Source organism: Daktulosphaira vitifoliae, unplaced genomic scaffold (genome assembly GCF_025091365.1).
Source record: "Daktulosphaira vitifoliae isolate Bord-2020 unplaced genomic scaffold, ASM2509136v1 Scaffold_1, whole genome shotgun sequence".
Classification (NCBI taxonomy): Eukaryota; Metazoa; Arthropoda; class Insecta; order Hemiptera; family Phylloxeridae; genus Daktulosphaira; species Daktulosphaira vitifoliae.
This window is the reverse complement of record NW_026099572.1, coordinates 33,274,798-33,297,224: the sequence shown is the minus strand read 5'-3', so window position 1 is coordinate 33,297,224 and position 22,427 is coordinate 33,274,798. Positions and strand designations below refer to the sequence as shown.

Sequence of the window (22,427 nt, the reverse complement as noted above, 5' to 3'; positions counted from 1 at the left end):
CTTGTCTTCATGGTGAAAACGGCTACCGAATGCTATTTTTGTGTGAAAATTTTCGATTTTATAATTTACATTTTTTACTTTAAAGTGCTATAACTTTTTAAAAAATGTATGGATCAATACAATTTTTTCATGAGAAGTAGTATTTATATACATCTTTCATTGGATATACTTTTTTTTTAAATCAGACTATTTCCCTATATATGGGGGGGCTTCAAATATAAAAAATGCATATAGAAAGTAGAACTTTTTCAACTTAACTTTTGAAAGTGTTCCGGAAGGTCTGACACTTTTATATATATCTTAAATTAAAGCTAATGTAATATACTTTAATTTGAAAAAAAAAAATTTGACCTCTGGACTTGTCTTCGTGGTGAAAGTTGACATCAAAGTTAATAAAAAATTACGATTTTTGTAAAATAATGTTTTTTTATATTTTTAACTTAATAATGCTCTAACATTTTCAAAAATGAACATATCAATATAATTTTTTTTTATAAAGATGCTTGATGTCTTTACTTATCATTTGGTATATTTTTTTTGTAAATCTAACACTTAATCTGCCCACAGGGGGGGATTTAAAATGACAACTTTTTCACAAAAAATTTACTTTTTCAACATAACTTTTGAAAATGTTCCGGAAGGTCTGACACTTTTATATATATCTTAAATTAAAGCTAATGTAATATACTTTAATTTGACCTCTGGACTTGTCTTCACGGCGAAAATGGCTATCAAATGCTATTTTTGTGTGAAAATTCTCGAATTCTTTATTATTTATATTATATTTAACTTTATAATGCTATAACTTATTGAAAAGTTTATGGATCCACACAATTTTTTTATGAGAAATAATATTTTTTAATAAACTCTTTTTCATTCGACATACTTTATCTTAATCAGGATATTAATAAGAAACCAGCAGATCAAGTAGCTTTTGGAATAAAACACCAATTTTTTTAAAATTAATCACTATTTAAGATTTGCATCGAAGCGTTTATTATTGATAGTGATTTTAATCACTGTCAAATATCATTATACTTGATCCAACTATGCCACGTCACCACTGTGCCGCGACCCCCCTGTGCTGGGTTTTTTTTTATTTACTGTAGTCAGTTCATATGAAAAAGATTCTTCTAATAAAATTTCCTATTGGATGAATTTATTTGAATAATACAAATTAACTGTTGTTTATTAGTAAATAGATTTTGCGTTTTATGTCGAACCTAATAATATTAGTTTTTTAATGATAAAATATTAGCTTCTGTTTTATGAGATTATAATATTTTACTTTACCGTTTGTTCGTAATATTTACTTAACACAACACCATTTTCGTAAATACAGTGATGAGACATGGCCGACGAACGATAGTGGTGAAGTGAACATTAAATGTATAATTTAATGTTATGACGCTGCGTCATGCTTTTAAAGATAAGGTTAAAACTTATTACCGAAATATAAACAAAAAGATTGTTAATCAGAGTAAAAAATATCGATGCTCTAACGGTGCATATATTTAAATTTATTAATTGTTATTCCTTCAAAATGTTAGTAAAAAAAACTTTTGTTATTTTTCTAATTTAGTCATGAAAATGTTTGATTACTTAAATATATTGATATTATTATTGTTTATAAGTTAAAATTTAAAACGCATATTCATTTTAACATTTAAATATATTCTGATATAATGAATATAATGAAAACTTACTTTTACTTTGCTATGACAACGTATCAATACAGTTCATAATATCGGAATAACTTATGTTAATTGCAATCTACGCGTTTTAAATTGTCAAGTATAGATGCGTATAAAATGCTTCGTTTGTATAGAAATATGACAATTATTCATTTAAGGGGAAAGGTTTTCAATCTTGTAAATAATTAGGACATTGTGAGACGAACTTGTATGCATTTGCCGAAATTTTGATGTACACATAACATTATTCACTTACAATAGTCTATAGTACCATTAAAGTCAAAATTACTTGCCAAAATATGCACTTGTATTATGGTGGCGCATAGCAAACATATTTTAATATAATATAGTTTAATAAATCTTGAGATTATTGAATGCCGTCACGAAACTACCATAAATCTTGTTTAGCGTAATGCATCCTAAAGTGAATGATGTTTATAACATAAAATATTTTGTTAAATGTGTCATATTAATTAATGTTTTTAAAATATTATCTTAATATTTTCATTACATTTTCATATATCATTTTCACATAAAATATCTCCTTTTAATTTTAACTTTAATCTCAACAAACCGTTTTTAATTTTATTGACATTTTATTTTTTAGATTATTTTCCGTTAAATTTTTTACTTAATGTTTTAATGAAAGTTATTAATGCAATTTTCAATTAGTGTTTTGTAAATTCATTATATGTCAATTTTTAGAGAAACTATTCTAAAAATAACTTAATATTACACAATATTAATGTATTATTCATATATATATATATTTAGCGTTAATTATATTAAATTAATTCTAAAATAAAATGTCCGAATTTTTACATACACGTATTGGAAGTTTTTAATACATAAAATGTAATGGAAAATTTGGATATACAAAGTATTCAGTAAGTAAGGAAATGGGTCAATTGTTACAATCAATGAGAACTATAGAATCCCGTTTCCTTACCAACTGAACACTGTATATAATGATAAAAATGTTATATTTGTGTATAAATATTCGAAACTATATGTCAAAATTTCACTACTTCCGTGTAAATAATGTGTATATTAAATATATCATACTGACGTATAGGAATTTTTGGATTATATCTTACAGTGTAAGCTTGATAAAATACCAAAATCAGTGAAGTATTCACGTTGTTCGTACAACAATATCACTTAATTATTCTTCAAAATGTAGGAAACTGTATAATAAACGAGTCATGTAGACATAATCGTTGAAAATTTAATTAATGCTACAAACTTTAATCATAATGTTTTAACTACAGTAGAACAAATTGATACACTGTGTAAATTTTCATTACTTGGAATTATTAAGCAATAGTTCCAAAAGAAAGTAATCAATATTGTATTTATGTCATACCAAAACTTATGTTATTATTTTGCTGAGGTTTTTTGTATGCTGATCTTGCTTGCCAATAGCGGAAATAACAAATATACTGTCGATCACACAAAACTGGTGTCTACTGGAAAACATCCAAAAATATTTATAATATTACAATATATAATTTTTAACGTTCGCTGATATAAAACAACGAATATATGTATGCAGTTTTGACATGTATATAAATATACTTGTTTTTGTATTTTTACATACATAATAAATTGTATTATACATTGATAGTCGACTTACTCTTCGATCAGCCATTATAACTTCCCATAAAATATATATCATTTGTTCAAACTTCTGTTGACGTAGAGTCAATAAAATCCATCTGCTTCCAACAATTTTGGTATAATATATATTTTACACCAAAGTTTTTGAACTAAGTGTTTCCTTTTCTTCTTTAAAATAGAAAGTATTACGAAAATATCAGTTTAGGGATATTTCACGTATACGATTTCAGAGAACCGCGGATGTGGTGATATTTATGGCTGACTATATAGACTTAAAGGCTTTGAATTTATAGATTCGTAAAGCTCTATAGCAATACAAACTTATCTATTTCACTTTTTTATTAGATTATTCATGAAAAAGTTATTGCCCGTCTGAATATTTTAAACAATTATGACTAAAGAAAATATTGATGCATCATCGTTTAACCAAAATATATATCGCTACTGGAAAAAATCGATCTATTTTTGAAAAATGACATTGTTTTACAATTATTTTTTTTCACTTCATAAGGAAAATCATTGCGTAACCCTTTGTATGCAATTCAAATATTTAATTTCTACAATTATTATAACAACGATTAAAATAATTACCCTCATCTTTACTCGAATGACATTATGTTAATGATAGTTTTTTTTTCAAGTGAGTTACAATAATTGTTTTAAATATTTCAAACAATTAGAATAAAATTTATAATAGCTGTGAAAACCAGCGAGTAAAAATGTAATTTAAAATATTTAAGTTTATGTACAGGTTTTAGTCATTTAATAAATTAGGTAAAATATTTATTATTAGTTATTTATTGCAATATTTAAACTTTAATATAATTTTGTTAGTAAAAATTCAACATTAAAAGATAATTTTTCCTTTATGCTGAACTGTTTATTATACAGTTCAACGTAAAAATATTATGTTTCGTTGTTCTTTTTAACTATAAAGAATTGCTTAAATAAGATGTTCTTAAATTATAAATTATCATAAATTTTATAATTAAACGTTAAGTAATTATAATATTCATCAAATGCTACTACGATTATTAAATTCTGAGATTGTTAATACAGTTAAAATTATAGTTCGTTTATAAAATATAAAAACTGTAAAGTGTAGACAATTTTAATTCTCATTCCTGATTGTTACTTTATTAAAACCTAAACAAATTTTTGTGTATTAAGTCCTAGTCTCTTTTTGTGTTTCTTAAACTATTAGTAACGTATTTTTTTATAGAAAGTATCATTTGCGTATTATAAATGATAACCCTGGACATATGATGCAGCAAGAATAAACTTATGCTAGAGATTATTGTTCTATCCCTGAACGCATGCTTTAATGGAAATGTGTGTAGTTTACTTATAGGTTTTCTATGTAAGCTTATTTTTCTGTTAGTCAACATTTCCATTTATATAACTTTAATATACTTGGAATGACAGAGATACTAAATTCTAAAAAATATTTAATTTAACATTTAATTGAAAAATATTTCCTTACATTTTTTTAACATGTTTGTTTGAATAGTTCATTTGTTGGATTTTCTTTGTTGACGTAACACAACTTCTATCATACATAACTAAATTGAAAGAACACTTCGGTTGACTACATTTAGACCGTTGGGATTTCTGTAATCCCGTTGTCGTTGGGCAAAGTGCTTTTTTTTAACTTAGTAAATGTTGTCTAACATTGTTTACACATGTCTCAATGCGTAATAGTAGTGGTCTTCTTGTCATCAAAAACCTTTTAAAAGAAAAGATATCGGATTACCCTAAACACGATACTGTACTTAGGTTATTCTGCGATAAATCCTAAAAAAATACTATAGATTATTTAGATTTAGAATTATTACTGTATGCAGCAAAATATATTTTTTGTAAATAAAATATGATCTATTACTATCAAGTATTATATTAATTTAAAAACCAGAAAAGAAATTACAACTTATATGAAATTGTTTTAATTATTCTTCAAATTTTTTTAATAATCTTTTCCCATATGAAAAATTTTATTGATAATAAAATAAGTATTTTTACCAATTTAAATATCAATTCATTAGTAGCTAAACGACAACATAAATGATATCAGTAGATGAGGTCATAAAATTGCTTATGAATTATGTTAAATGTTAAAAATTAATTTAATCCCCTTCTCGTTAAAATCGTTTAATTACTTGGTATCACAAGTTGTACATGTGCTAGAATAACGGTTATTATTCTGCGACATATACCTAAAAGAAGATAAAATGTTTATTTAAAACTCATAATACCTAAGGTTTAATCAAAAAGTAAAATTTTGTGAAACATGAGTTATTTTTTTAATGTTTTTAAGATGATGTGACGATTATATTTTGGTTCATTAGTCGACGTTTACAAATTATAGTAATAGTTGTGGAGGGTGATCCTGCGTTGTTACTCTTGGGATTTATGGACACACTAAAGGAACAGAAGAAGAGAAACTGTCATCCAGTAGATTGATTAGTGGTAGTGTACGCGGTATAGTCGTGGTAAATTGAATCCAAACATTGTGGGGAAACCTGGAGTTTTCCAACTAATGGATTAACTGCTGCCAATTTTCGACGCTCTTTAGAGAATTTGTCTTCATTTTTACTCATTACCAATTCAGCCCAATCGAATAAAGAATCACGAACTTTACACTTATTTAGTAAAAATGTATTTCTTTTTTTTGTCAAACCGTTTCGTCTTAATTATGCTATCGAAAAATAATTTTATTTACTGTAATAAAGAATTTGATAAAAACTGCACATAAAAAATGAAATGCAAAAAAATACTATAGCATATAGTATATATAGTAAACCTTCAGTTATTAAAATTATTCTTTACAAATCTAGGGGTTAGTGCTTATGATTCTTACTTCTATATAGTTAAAATATAATAAAAATGAGGTTTTACACTTGTGCTTAGAATAGTTATTATTGATAAAACATGCATTTCACATGTGCCATTTTTTGAAGAGTCGCACGCAAGTGTGATTGGTTGATTTATATTTATTGTTTTATAAAACTAGTGGAGGATAAAATGGAGACGGGAAACCCGTACTAAGAATACCAAAAATTTAATGTTACTTATTTATCTCTAATAAATCATTTCGATAATACCCTCACCAATATTATGTACCTTTAATATCAACGATATTTTTATATCACTTATATGATCATTTTAGTGTTCACCCTTAAATGGTAATATTTTGTTTTTGCACGTGAGTTACAATTTAGAACAACTCTCTCTTTTTGTCAGTGTTTTTGCTTAAACTTTCATGTTTTTTTTATGTATGAACAGTTTTGATTAAAAAAATAAACATTACGTTTTTGGTTTATATAAATAAAAAAAAAAACCCAGCACAGGGGGGTCGCGGCACAGTGGTGACGTGGCATAGTTGGATCAAGTATAATGATATCTGACAGTGATTAAAATCACTATAAAAAAAAAACGCTTCGATGCAAATCTTTAGATAGTGTTTAATTTTAAAAAAATGGTGTATTATTCCAAAAGCTACATGATCTGTTAGTTCCTTATTAATATCCTGATTAAGATAAAGTATGTTGAATGAAAAAGGGATTATTAAAAAATATTATTTCTCATAAAAAAATTGTATTGATCCATATGAGCCGTTCGCTGCAATAATGACCTAAGTGACAAATCATAGTTTTGAGAAAACAAGGTTTAAAGATTTAAAAGTGTATTATTTTAAGGAGAAGGACGAGAATTAGAAAACTAAGTTTTTCAAATGTAAGTAGCAGTATCATACAATGAAAATTCATGATCAAAGAACTAAAATTTTAATGTTTTAATTGTTAAATAACCGTTTAAATATTAAATCACTTAGGTCGTTTTTCAGGCGAACGACTAAAAGTTATTGATTTTTTCAAATAATCAGTCATAAAATTATATTAATTATAATTATTATTCACTTTTTATGATGTATAAGGAACCAATGCTCTTTAACTAAGGCCCAAACTTCATCAGGTATTTTTTAAGGATTCGGCTGTTTGCCACGATTTTCTGTAGCTTGGGAAACGCCTTGTTTGCAAAACCTTAATACGGTCTTCATTCTGACCATCGCTGGTTTGATATAAACTAATAAGGAACTCTTTACACACACTTATATCTTTTCCATGTAATTTTAAACTGTACTTCCACGAACACTCTCGTTTTTTTGTTTCGGGAGCCAGTTTATGACGTTTAACTCCTTCACAATGTGCACAACTCATTAAATAAGTATCCTGTTTTTCTTTATCTTGTGAAACATAAAAATTTCTTAAAAACTCTTTTTGGGAATCTCTATTAAAATTTGAAAAACATTGGGCCCGACAACAATGTTCTATCTTTCTTAACTGTTTGCGAGATACATCATTTCCAGCTATATTTTTATACGTTTTGCCGCTGTTACGTTTATCTTTTCTTTTGTTACGGGCCCATTTTCCACTTTTTAACTTTCTTTTTAACCCCGGATTGTCACTAGCCATGGAAGTTGAAGTTGTTGATGTTGATACATCCATAGCTGTTATTCTTCAAGTGGATAATATTAAACAATAGTTATTTATAAAAGCCTCTGTATACTAACGCACTATGCTAATCAGCTGTTACACGGGAATGCAACTGTGAATTGGCGCAGCGCTTTCATTTACGCGCCTATATTCATTTGTTCACCACGGCCTCAATAATTGATATTTTTTTATGAAATTTGGTAGGGGTACTTATGAATAGTTTATCTACCCGTTTCCAGTGTCGCTCGAAAAACGACCTAAGTGACCTTAGGTCATTATTGCAGCGAACGGCTCATATATTTTTCAAAAAGTTATAGCATAATAAAGTTAAAAATGTAAAAAATAATATCGAGAATTTTCACACAAAAAAAGCATTCGGTAGTCATTTTCACCACGAAGACAAGTCCAGAGGTCAAATTTTTTTTTTTCATAGTAAAGTACATTACATTAGCTTTAATTTAAGATATATATAAAAGTGTCAGACCTTCCGGAACACTTACAGAAGTTGAGTTGAAAAAGTTGTCATTTTAAATCCCCCCCTGTGGCCAGGTTAAGTGTTAGATTTACAAAAATTATATGCCAAATGATAGGTAAAGACATCAAGTTTCTATAAAACAANAAAAAAAAAAAAAAAAAAAAAAAAACACATCTTAGTAAAACCAATACCTTCTCAGCTTCGCATCAAAGCTAAAACTATAAAAATAATCGCTTATTAATAAAACTTTAAGAAAGATTAAAAAAAAATTATTGTTATTATGAAAATAAATTTCTAAAGGAGTTATGAATCTACACCAGTCCTACAAAAATTGTTTTATTTTTTGGTATAAATAAAGTTCTCATTAGTTAATTAATATTTTGTCTTATTGTATTTACTTAGTATGTATGTTTTAGATAAAGTTGTGTATTTAATATTCTCACCAGACATTTTAGTTTTAAAGTTTCAACAAACTTATATAAAACAATTAATATTATATCTTAAAGTAAGTGTGATGGTGAAATAATTTAATTAAATTTGTTGTCTTGAATAATGAATAATGTATTTTATAAAGAATTTTAATTTAATTAAAAAGGAATGTTATTTTTGAGTTAAAAATGTCCACTATCACTCGGTACCACTCACTTATATAAAACAAATAAGCTTCATTAAAGCTCTTGTAATTGTTATTTTATGAAATGGATGTATAGATATAAGTGGGACAGAATATTTTTGACCTCACTCAATTGGTTTAACACTAGACTTGTAAATTATCTTTAGTCCCTTTCACATAGTCTAACGCAAACAAAAATTTTGACCTGAATTTAAGTATTTTTACAATACATATTTCTAAATATAAATATTTTTCTAATTATAGGTTTATCCTTTATGTTATAAAAAATGAATGAAAATACATAAAATCATAAGAATATTTTGCTTACATTTAGTAATTTTTTTTTAATAATTTGCTGTCGTGTATTCACTCGGCTTATATGGAATTAAATTCTACTTTTTTCTAAGGTCGTGGAAATGCGTGTGTGTCATGTGAAGGTACATGCACAATGTGATATTAAGTGTTGTCATTTTATAACCGATTATGGTAGTCTAACGTAAAAGCTCGTGCGGATTTATATTATTAAACATACATTAGATCCACAAAATGTATTAGTTATATTTTGCATATATTAAACATTTTTATTTAAAAAGTAAAAATATAATGTAAAAACGATAAAATTGAAAAAAGAATGCATTTTTGTATTAGCGCTGATATAAAAACTAATTTGGAGGTATAACACATGCGGACCTGGTTTATCAAAACTTTTAAATGTCATTTAAGTTGTTTGGTTTTTAAATTTCAAAATAAAAATGCAATATTATAAAAGTATAGTTAAATTGTTGTTCTAAGTACATACATTTTTATTATTAAGATTTTTTTTCCAATTCTAATGAAACGATTTGCTATTTTTTCTTTTTTAGAATTCCACATTTTTAATCAGTAAATATATTTTGATTTTGTTTTAAATAAAAAATATTAATTTTCTTTTAGCGTTTATCTATTTTTAAATGTATCTAAAAAAATATTTTTAGATACTTATATCATCTGTTGTTTGTATCAATTACTACTTAGATGTTTTTAGAGTCTAATTGTGAAAATTTTCAATTATTTTGTTAATCTCATTCGATTTATTGTTGAAAAACGATATAGTGCCGGACATGTAATATTGTTTGCATTCACTAGTAAAAATATATCCTGTCAGTTAAAGCCACGAATACCATTTGTCATTGACAGAATGCATACAGAACTTAATAGACTTATATAAATATTTTTTGGCATCCTTTTGTAGAGTATATTTTAAGTTTACCAGTTAGGATGCAAAATAAGCATTCAATTTATGTCAAACGGTAAAACTTGAATGTGAATTTAATAATTTTTTTATAACTGTATTGGGATGGACATTTTTATTAGTTGATAGTTTGTAATAAGATTAATTTTAATCTTAATTTTATTGTAATATTAAAATGTATTAAACATTTTGTTAGTAGACAATTTTTTTTACGATGAGTATAAGTAAGATTTTATTTGACCGGATATATATGTAATAATCATAATAACAACCGTCATTATCATAATAAAGGTGCAGAGTAGTGTATTATCTTAGCAAAAGGTGGTTGACCGAAAAACGAGTGGTGGTTGGGTGGAAATGATGCGGATTTTGCGCCGTCCACGTTAACAGACAGGCAACCGCTAAAACGTCATCGTGCCAAAACAGTGCCGAGCAGTAGTTGTCTACTGCCTGTACTCTTATGACAACGTACGATCGGTTGTGGATATACGAAAAATTGGCCGAGGACGGAGTCGTCGTGTTTTATTAATTTTCTTTTTATTTTATTTATGAATGAGCACTCGACTAGCTGCGTGTGTGTCGGCTTGTAGTAGAAACGAATACGGTCGTTGATAAAATCATGTTAAATGAAACACCAGAGAAACAATAATAATTTGTTTACATAGTATCTGATTGCACAAAACGTTCGAACATAATGGGACAACCGTTATCTTCAAAACACGCACATCTGGTAAATTTTAAATTGCATTTGATTGTTTTACTTTATTGATTTTCAAGAAGATTTTTATGTTATAATTTCTATTTGATGTATACCTTGTCGAGTTGATAAGCAATTTTAATTTTTACCATTTTTTCAAAACAATTGAAATGTTTGACAAAAACTCATGATTTTTCTTTTTAACGGCAACGTAATCTCACTAGGAAAAGATTTATGGATGAATTGAAATTTCTCATTATCACCTACAGTTTGAGGTTTGCGGGGAGGAAATTGAGAATCCGTCAGGTTTTGGATCGCCATCGGCGAAGAATCAGTCTCAAGAGAAATTAAATGGCTGACACGTCTACGTGATCTTTAACCAAAAATATAAATGCTATACTCGGTCGCGATAGTGGTGAACAAAATGTGTGCGTAAACAAGTCCCATCTATGGTTGTTAAGGTTTCAAAGACACACGACTAAAACCGTTTTTTCTTCAATGACGTGACGCTTTATAAAAATGTTCACGTGATCTAATACCTTTCAATTTTACCCTCCTTAGTAATTTATTACATTTTCTATCGTTTTAAATCGTAAAGTCTTTGATACAGCAAAGTGGATTTTTTGATAAAACAAAATTATTTGTGGAGTTTCTAGATTTATTCTGAAAAATGTTTCTATAGATACGGGTTTGCCGGCTTATTTATCATATAAATAATTTAATTTTATAACCCTACGATATTTTTTGCATCCGGTAACTATTCTGTGAACTTCCGTTTAAATGTAATAAAAGTTAAATACCGAGGATAATTACATGATGTTACTGACTAGCTGCTACCTGTAAATTTGATTGACTTCCCTTCAACGTCTACCAATATATAATATAAGCTTTTAACTTAAAAACACATCCCTGGTAAATTCTGTGTACTGGAATAAATTTAAACGCATTATACTATATGGTGTAACCATAGGGGATCTATTAGAATCCAACTACCTTGCGCAATAGACATGACTATCTGGTCAAACAATTAAACTATATAGTTTAATATGTTCTAGGCATATTTTAGTTTATAAGAACGCGCCATGTGTACAACTTATTTCGTGTGACATAATTAACGCAACTGAGATGTGATTATAATTGGATTATTCATAACGTCTGTTAAAGGAGAGCTAATTAAAAAACTTCTGTTACTTAACTAAAGTTTAGACTAAACGGCACAGTTGCTAAGCTATCGTAAAAACGACGTATATATTAGTCAAGCTTCTCTTCTTGATTTTGTAAAAATACTTCCACTGATTTAAATTCAATTATTTTTAGATAAAAAATCAATATAAATACCATCAAAGTTTGATAAAAATATAATAACTATTAAGATTTGAATAATAGTCGTTTATGACAACACTTTATTACCAAAAACATCTTAATTTTAAAGTATCTTAATAATTTATTAATAATTTTGTGGTTACTTCGTTCAACGATTCAATAGCATTAATTATTGTCTTTAGATAACTAAGAGTATACCTATTGATTAACTTGAATCTTTACAAAGCTTAAATAAATTTTATAAAGCTTACTGAGCGATAGAATTATTTCAAGTGCCGACCTTGTATGTTCAAACGTTATTATAAATTATAATTTTCCCGTGTTAAGAACATTATGATAATACTTTTACTAGGTTGGGTTCTCCATTATCAGCGTCATTACACAGACAAGAACTTAAATAGTGACAAACGTTTCGTGGTTTCCTAAAGACTTACGTTTATTACAGTTTTCACGTTGTTGTTCGCTTCGGTTATTCGGCCCTAAGGAGAAATAAATTAGTCTATTGTTTTTTCAGCCTTTTACTACTACTTTATAGCTCTTGTACATATTTACTTATTTATAATTTTTCGATTTTAAACTTGGCAATGGTAACGATAAACGTTTTAAATTATTTTTTATTATTTATATCAAGTATATTTTTACCATGCATTATCAAAGCAACAATATATTAATTACTAATTTTCCTATTCTAATTATTATTTATTTTTTTACCTCGCATTATCTAAATGTTACACTCTTGATTATTTTCGATATATTAATTTAAGTCGGTAAAATATCACAAAGATTTTATGATATATTTTTAAATAAACCCGAAAAAGCAATATTTTATACATTAGCAATTTTTCTTTGTCAGTATGTTTGTGTCACAATAATATCTACACGCCACAGTACACCTCAATAGTTTTGTTGGGGATTTATTATTTTATTCTACAGTTATTTATACAAATATTTGTTTTATTTTTTCTATGCATTTTGTGAAATATTGTTATTGTAATCGATAAACGTATCATTTTCATGAATGTTGAAGATTTCATTTTGCAATCTTAATAGGTTAAATAAATAAAAAAAGTATTTGTTTCAAATACAATACATTTTGTATGTATACTATCTTTAAACTTTCGATTTAAATATGTTTCAAAATTATGTGTATTTTGTAAGTTTAATATTTTTATAGAAGATTTATTATTATTTAAATTTTTTCTTCATTACTGGAATATGATATCTATCATTTTACTTATAGTAAATACATATCCCTAGAAGCATAAAATAGGCAATCTGAAATTTGAAATATATCAAGTATATACATTGAAAATAAATATTGTTGTTGCATTTAGTGCTCATTTTAAATAATACGAATCAGCTGTACAATTTATGTATTGATTAACAATGGAATGTCTGTTTTTGTTTAAATGCATGGTGTAATACATAAGCAAAAAAAGATTATTGGGAATTAAATATTGGAATTATATATTACATATACAGTACAAAAATTTGATTATAAAATGTTTTGAATATTTAAATTAAATAATATAAATATTTAATTTGTTCGAATTATGAATAGAATTTCGGACAAATAAATATTTATACCCAATATCGAAATATGTTTCTAGTAATTTACATTATTAACCACGCTGTGGCTATGAACAAATCATTATATATTATCCTACTTAATCATTTATGTACACTGCTTCGTATAATTGTCTGATTTTTTGTATTTCTATTCTGATGATTTAATGATGTTGTTAATTGTTTTTCCAAATCTAATTGGATAAATGACTTTCAACATTTAAAAATTAAATTGAATAAATTATAATTTAAAAATTTCATTCTTATTAAATTTTTTCTTCTTTATTGTGCAATCATAACGTTACTTTGATTGATCATAATCAAATTTAGAGATTTCACTATTTGTGTTGTAGTATTAAATCATTTTATTAGTTTTTGAAATTAATAAATCTATTATACTACAACTGGTATTTGTCAGATAAACAACAATTAATCAAATATTTTCATTGGAAATAAATTTACATTTCTAAACTATGTGTTCAATTCTTTATTAATAAGATCCAGAATTTAACAATATCTGTGTATAGAAAGTGTTCAGCTTTAACTTTTTTTATAATTTATCGTTTTATTCATACTTTTTAATAATTGCGTGATATATAACTTGTTTGATTAATCCACAGTTAATGTGTTAAAAAAATCAATATTTTTGCTTTGTAATTTCCAGTGTAAAAGTGTATAGTTTGTAGTAACATCCATATAAACTACCGAAACATATTGTTACGACATATACTGTTGTTTATAAATTATAGTATTGGAACTCCTAAAAATAACGTACTTTATCAATTCCCAATCGATTATTTTATTTGATTGTAAAATAATTATTTGTACTATAAATATTTACAAAATATAGTAGTGCAAATAAATAAAATCAAAGGAATAAACCCAAATATAAGATTGACTTCCCAAAATATTATGTTAAGAAAGGAATTATTTTCCTTATCTTGGGATACTAAATAAATCTCATTACTTTTTGTTAAAAAAAATTAACCAATGTTATCTTAAAATAGTTTAGTAAAATATAATATATTTTCCCTTTTTTAGTTAAACCTTTTTTTTTGGACACAGTAAACATTGTTGTTAGTAAAAACTCATTCGAAGATAATAGGATGATAAAAGAATCCTTTTGCGTACAGGGGCATTTTCCTCCTAGGCCTTAGGGTTCTGACATTGGTTACCAATGGGATGTTCTGATTTATGGGTGGACTGACGTTTATGCATCGAAGTTTACTACCCAAAAGCCCCAAAGTATCTCGGAATTTTCTACAGCGGAAATGTTAGTTATAAAAAAATGTACTGATTCTTTTGGTTTAATTAATATCATCAAATGTATTGTATTTCTTATTTGTTTCGCGTAAACTATTACTACTGAGATAGTAAATAGAAAAACAGTCATTCAAGTTATTTATCCTATAAATTGCTAATAAAATCTTAATGTCATAAAGGATTTGATTGAAATCTTAGTGTTTGAATTCAAAAGTACAACTTTGCACCAAATGACGTGCTCTTTTACGGGAACATATATCAATAGAAATAAACACATAATTTTCTGTATGTATCAATATTTTAATATGTAAATTGAAAAATACGTATAAATACAATTAATATTTTCAAATCAATATCCTCTCAATAAAAACAACTATAATTTTACTCCAGTAGTTATTTATTTTTTTAATTTTCTTAATTATCTCCTCCATGTTCTCGATTATTTTTATGTTCTTATAAAAGCTATGAAAATAGCTGAATTTTTCATTGATTATTTACTTTTATAGTTATTTGTATAAAATAATTCTATCATGAGATATATTTGAAATGCACTAAAATATAGTCTTTTTTTTTTTTTAGAAGAAGAAGAAGACTTGTTTAGGCTATGTGTTAGATGTATTAACGATTTTCTGTTTTTTTTTTTTTTTTAATAATATATTTTTTTTTGTTTACGGCTAGATTTTAAACCCCGTTATCGTAAAAAGTATGCCATTACGTTGCAGTATCCCTTTTTTTTTTTTATTGACTTGGTCGTTTGTTTATGATGCGCAGGTAGTTTCGTTTAACCACAAATTCCAGAATCTATAGAACATATAGCGCATGTGAGATGTATATGACATTTGGTGTGTTGATAAAATCCTAACTGGAGCGTAGGGACTAAACAACCCTGTCAATGATAAAGATAGTTCACGTCAATTTTTCATTTCACGGCATTTTGTATAGGCAATAGAACAACATCGACGCGTTTTCTCTTAAGAAATTGAATAAACGAGATGAGTGCTTTTAATAATTTTTTTTTCTTGATGGATAATTGAAATTCTTATATTAAACTAAAAAATGTATTTGAAGTTGAATACAGGGTTGTAACATATGTATATGAATATATTTTAAATTATTACTTAGAAATGATTTTATATATTATCAGTAACATTACAATTATTATGACCACAGAGTTACACTTAAGATACGTGTTTAATGTCTTCCTTTTCTTTAGACTATTTATAATGAGTTTAATGTACTTTCTATTCGTATTGGTCATTTGGTTTGTTTGCAAGATTAAAGCTCGACGATCGGAAGATTGGGTAGAGATAAAGCATGCAGAATGTTTGCTACTGTACTGTTGCAAAACTACTAATTTGTATGCAGTTGATGTGCAAACATTTCGCGTTTGGCAAACAACACATTGCGATCTTTTTCCATCCCCGTCAAAATATAGTAATACGTTGTGATCTTTACTCCTGAGTAGTTAACTTAATATAAGGACTTAAGGCGTAGGATAAGATACATAGAAACTGTTTCTACTGTTCAAAAAATATTACTCATGCGAATATATACGCACACATATGTACATATAGCTTGAGAAAAGTATTCGAAAGGGTGATGTTGCTCGATACAAAGGGATTAAAAAGCCAGATGGGTAGCTTTTTCTCCCTATCATTTTATTATAGCGACTTACATTTGTCGGTCACATCTTTTGCTGGTCTTGTACCCCACTGCGTACACATATTTACACATATACACTGTGCAGACATGTATATACAAACAGAATACCGCTTGTTTATATCTACTCAGTAACGGCTGTTTGATAAATAGACGACAAAATTGGTCACTGCCGCATGACAACGGTAATCCACTTTGAATCCGACTACCTCCTATCTCCGTATCTTAAGTCCGTGACGTGAAAAACAATCGGAAAAATAGGCTGGGTATTTGTCCTATTCGGACGGCCGGACTTGGATGGGATCAATGTACCCAAATAATATGCCAACAATTTAACGAAGAAAGTATTATGTTTGTTTTACAAGTGTTATTATTAAATAATGATCTGATACTAGTATTTACTATACGATACTTATTTTCTACCAAATAAACTTAGTAGTCAGATAATGTATGAATAAATTTAGTTAAGACTGAAGTTTTATTTGATTTTATATAAAAAGATTTTAAAAAAAAGAAGTATACTTTTTTTAAATATAATTAGTTAGCCAAAAGAAGTTATTCAAGTTTTAATAAAACACATTCATTTTATGATAAAAACTCTTGATTTAAAAAATAAAATTCAAAGGTTCTTGAATTAATAGATATTAATATTCAAGGAATTGTTTACAATTTTAAAATTTATTTTTCATAAATGTTGTTAAAAATCTCATCCTTGAAGTCATTTTACCATCTAGTTTTTTTTATATATTTGATAGCACTTTTTAAAATCTTCGGAGAAACCCTTTTATATTCATTACAACAATCTTTCGAAGTTTATTAGTAGCAAGCTTAAGTCACTTTTTTATTGTTTTTCATTATTATAGATTTATATTATACTTTTAACTTATTTTTTTAATTTTTAATAAGATTTATTTGTTAAAGGCTTTTGGAAAGGCTGTATGGTAATGAACTATCATTGAATTCAAAATAAATTCTTTAAGTATTAATATATTAATATGAATATATTGAGAATTATTATAAACAATTGTTTCGAAAAGGTTTATTCAAAGATGAATTCTAATTTATCAAACTCACATGATATATATATACACTGTATATTATACAGTAATATCAATGATACATAATAATGGCCTAAAACTAAAATTATTAGATTAATCCATTTTCATGAATATTTTAACTTTTTTTGAAAATTTATCTTCGTGTAGACTTATTATTCTTTAAGCTTTAAAGGTTTAAGTACTGTGCTTTTAAATTTTTGAAGCGGTTTTAGTACTTAAAGGTTTTTATAAATAATTAATCTTAATACTGTCCCTTTTTGTTTTTCATTCGCAACACTACAAAAACAACTGAATAGCAAAAAAAAAAACATCTCGACAAGGTATATATACAATATGAAAACCCAGAAATATTTTTAATGTTTTGGTCTCTTCATTGCAATGCTTGTTTTTTAAGTGTTATTTTTGGTGACACTACGGTATCTTTGAGTTAACGGACGGGAAATGACGTCAGTGTTATGTTATCCGCAACTGTCGTTTTGAATTCGTGTATGATGAACGACTGTGGTTGTGTCGAGGAAACGGAATCCGCTGTGGCGGAGGAGTCAGTGGAACCATTGTTGTCATTGTCGCCAGACATTATGTCGGTTGATGATGACGATTTATTGTTTCAAAAGGTAAGAATAGTTAACACTAACTGATCATTAAATGACAATTACGAGAAGTATCAATAAATATAAATACGTTTAAATTAAGGAATATATTATATTACTGAATTATTAATGAAAATATTAAATTAATAAAAAAATAATGATAAATTAAATTATTAAAAGTTATTTTATTAATTCATTATTGAAAGTAATTTCTAATATTTATTACGAGTAACAATAAAGAAAATAAAATAAGTTTTCAATACATACCACTTCAATTTCAACGCTAAAAATAATATTTAGAGGTATGCATTGAATTTTATGTATTATACATTTGTATAGTTCACCTACCTAAATCTAATGTGTATTGTATGCTTTGTAAAGAAACTTTGTTTGATAAAGTTTCCCCCAGGAAAGTTTTTCATGTACTGAACTTCATTTTAGACATATAAAGATCTCAAGCACTAGTCATCAAATATACTAGAACTGCTATAACCTCAGTAATGATTAAAAATTATGATCATTCACTTATTGCCATTTTAAAGTGAATACAATAGAAACTTGAAAATAAGTTTCAGTGAATAAAATATTATCAAATTTAATTATCTTTTTGTTAGAAGAGCTATATGATTGTATATTTTACAATGTTTATGTTAATAAATTTTATTAACATTTTAAGTTTTTAATTTTAATTAGTGATGGGCATAATCGAGATATCTCGATTATTTTCNGAACAAAGTTTTGTCCTGAACTGGCTAAACTACTGAGTTCTGATTCTCTCACTAGTTGTGAATTTATGAAAAATCAATTAGGTGTGGAATTAGGTGTTTTAATTATGATGGTCAAGCAGGCTATTGCTACCTTATCTTATGTTTTTATTTTTAAATTTGTTATCGGTTTTTTTAAAATATAGGTAATAATTATTAAATAAAAAAAATAACAACTTGTCTTTTATTTAAAGCACTTATTAATAATGCATTATTAATATATTATTGTTATTATTATTCCTAAATTATAGTTTAATATAATAATTATAAATAAACACCAACAAATAAAAAAAGCAAAATTAAATTAATAATTATTTACTATAGATATATTTATTCATATTTCGAATAATTTTTCGATTCTCTCGATAAATAATAATAGTTGATTATTCTTATCATACGAGCAGACGATTTTAACTTCGAGTGATTTTTCGAGAGATTCACTCGATTATGAAAATGTCTCGATTACTAATCATTCGATTATCGAAATCATTCGATTATGCCCATCACTAATTTTAATATTTGTATGTTGCGTGTGTTCATTTTTAAAAACAACAAAACTTCCTGCGGGAAATTCCTGTGTTAAAGTATTTGTAGATAAAGCATTTAGATGAAAAAAAAAATATTTTGTTGCATAAATAATAAATATCATTCTGTAGTAATAACGTATTACCATTGATTATAAATTTATAATTAATGGTAATACATGTTCAAAAAACTAATTATTCAAGTATTTTTAAATAGGAATATATTTTAAAAATATCATTTAATGTTATGGAAAATAATTATGAATAAGTGTGTCGGTTAACTATCATAAATTGGTAAACTTCAAAACTTAATATTTCTTAGTTTTCGGCGAATGCTCAAGTGCTAGACTTTTAAAGAATATACTGCACGCTACGGTCCTCTTATTGTATTTTACGCCCTCGCGACTATAATTGCTCACCACTTGATTTACACACTAGAGTCATCACTGTGGGGTATTTTTATTTTATTCTTTTGTTCGTGCGTCTCTGGCAGTTGTGCCATAATAACAATAATCCCTTAGAAGGAAAGTCGTGTATTACACAAAGAATAAATAATCTTTTTCTCGTTGCAAACTCGACGTTGTCGTGGGTGAGACAGCTTTTGTGTAACGCAGCGCTTATGTATAGAGTAGCTTTTGTTTTTCACAGTGTATTGACACTGCAATATTACAATACACAGACTTACATCAATAATTATTTAGGGTGTAGGTATATTGAATTTGGATTGAATTTGGAGTATCTAGTCAACGAGAGTATCAAATAAATACAAAAGGTATTATAGTATTTTTGTGTGATACTATAAGTATTATGTAAATACTCGAATTTTTAGAATTTCGATTCAGTTATTTTTTCTACGTTTAATTTATAGTTTCACGGAATACTTTGAAAAATGTTTATATCTACTTATGTTTATCCTTATAATTAATCTACGTATCTTAATGAGAATTTTCAGTGAGACAATAAAAACCAATTAATGTGTCGCGTGCTATCCATTGTTAAAGTCTAATATTATAGTGTAATTTTGAAACCTTAGCATTCATTTTATAGGTATGTTGCTCTTAGTTATATATTTATAGTAGTAGTAGTAAATATATTGCACGCGCGAAAATAAAGGAGAAATAAGATAAACTTCTACTCAGTAGTGTGGAAATGCTGTCAGTATTAATTTGTCAAATGTTGCATTGTACTAGTATTAAGGCGACACAGTTATTCGATTTGAACCTATATATGCAGTAGTTTTTATTGACTATGTCACTATGTCTAATCAAATCCTACAACACTTGTATATTTATTGACAATGTTCCAATGAAGTATGTGAATGTTAATTTTTCTATCCATCAAATTTTCCTCCAAAATTTATTAATATTGACAGTTTCAAAAACTTAAATTTATTGACAAATAAATAATAACAAATTGTGAGTTAGTTAATGGTATCACTTAGATATTTCTGCTTTATTGCTAAATTTTCAATTACTATTGAATATCGTTGTATATAATTAAGTTGTTTATTGTGTCGACTATGTGTTTTTTTATTTTTATAAAATCTTGAAGAGGAAATTAAAATTTGTTTATTTTTTTGATTTGTTTTTTAGCGAAAGCACGTATTGAGCGCACGTGTAAAATTAAATTCTGAAATTCGATTAAATGGATATTGTTTCTGGCATAGCTTGTTTTTTTTTGGTATATTGTAGATGATTTAATCAAATTAATTAAAATAATTTCTGAATATTATAGTGATTCCCTAAAGTGCTTTTTAGTTAGCGTTGAATAATTTTAGCGAAAATATTTCAGTGGTTACTTATGTACTAATATACCTAGAAGTCAAAAAATCGTTGGTATATTTTAATTAACTTGAAGAAATCTATTGCACAGCTTTAATTTTTGTTTACCATGAATATTAATCATATATTATACCATATATCATAAATCAATTAAAAAATATTTTTAAAGTAGTTATTTATTGTTTAAGACATAGACATAATTATAAGCGTATTACTTTTATATTAAGTTTTATTAAATAATTTTGATTCTTTATTTTATACTATAGTTATATTTGAAAAATTGTAGTATATCGTGTGTATAAAAGTCTAAGAGTTTTTTTATGGTCTTTATGTCAACTCTTTTTAAAATGCTCTGATCAAGAGCCAATTTTATTAACTAAATTGTGAAGGTGCCAATTTATAGAGAAAAAATCAAAACAGTTTATATTTATGTTTCTTAATATATCAACGATAACTATAGTCATTAATGTGTGTTCTTATTTTCATCACTTAATAGATTTCATGATTTAATTTTACTTAATTTATTGCACAATGTATAATTATACACTTTGTTAATAAATTAATGAAACATTTTATTTACATTAATGATTTTAGTAAATTTCATAATAAATATAACAAAATTTCGGACTTTATTTTATCTTCATGGTGAAAACAGACATTAAACTTAATAAAAAAAAACCCAGCACAGGGGGGTCGCGGCACAGTGGTGACGTGGCGTAGATGGATCAAGTATAATGATATCTGACAGTGATTAAAATCACTATAAAAAAAAAAACGCTTCGATGCAAATCTTTAGATAGTGTTTAATTTTAAAAAAATTGGTGGATTATTCCAAAAGCTACATGATCTGCTAGTTCATTATTAATATCCTAATTAAGATAAAGTATGTCGAATGAAAAAGGGATTATTAAAAAATATTATTTCTTATAAAAAAATAATGTTGATCCATACACTTTTAAATATGTCATAGCATTATAAAGTTAAAAATGTAAAAAATAAAATCGAGAATTTTCACATAATAATATCATTTGGTAGCCATTTTCACCGTGAAGATAAAATAAAGTCCGAAATTTTTTTTT

At 26.3% G+C, this 22,427-nt stretch overlaps 1 protein-coding gene across 6 annotated transcripts in view; it reads left to right on the top strand.

Moving 5' to 3' along the window:
- The window catches only part of LOC126896954 (uncharacterized protein CG43867), a 63,375-nt gene that overhangs the window by 13,971 nt on the left and 26,977 nt on the right, over positions 1–22,427 (top strand). Inside the window, exons 1-2 of one of the 6 annotated variants that reach the window (XM_050670201.1) lie at positions 10,564–10,853; positions 18,084–18,303. The exons of 4 other annotated variants lie outside the window; for them this stretch is intronic. In XM_050670201.1, coding sequence (XP_050526158.1) covers positions 18,145–18,303 — 159 coding nt within the window. In that variant the 5' untranslated portion in view covers positions 10,564–10,853; positions 18,084–18,144. Of the gene's footprint in view, positions 1–10,563; positions 10,854–18,083; positions 18,304–22,427 lie in introns of those variants that run through there. One more of the 6 variants, XM_050670202.1, reaches the window with a different exon arrangement.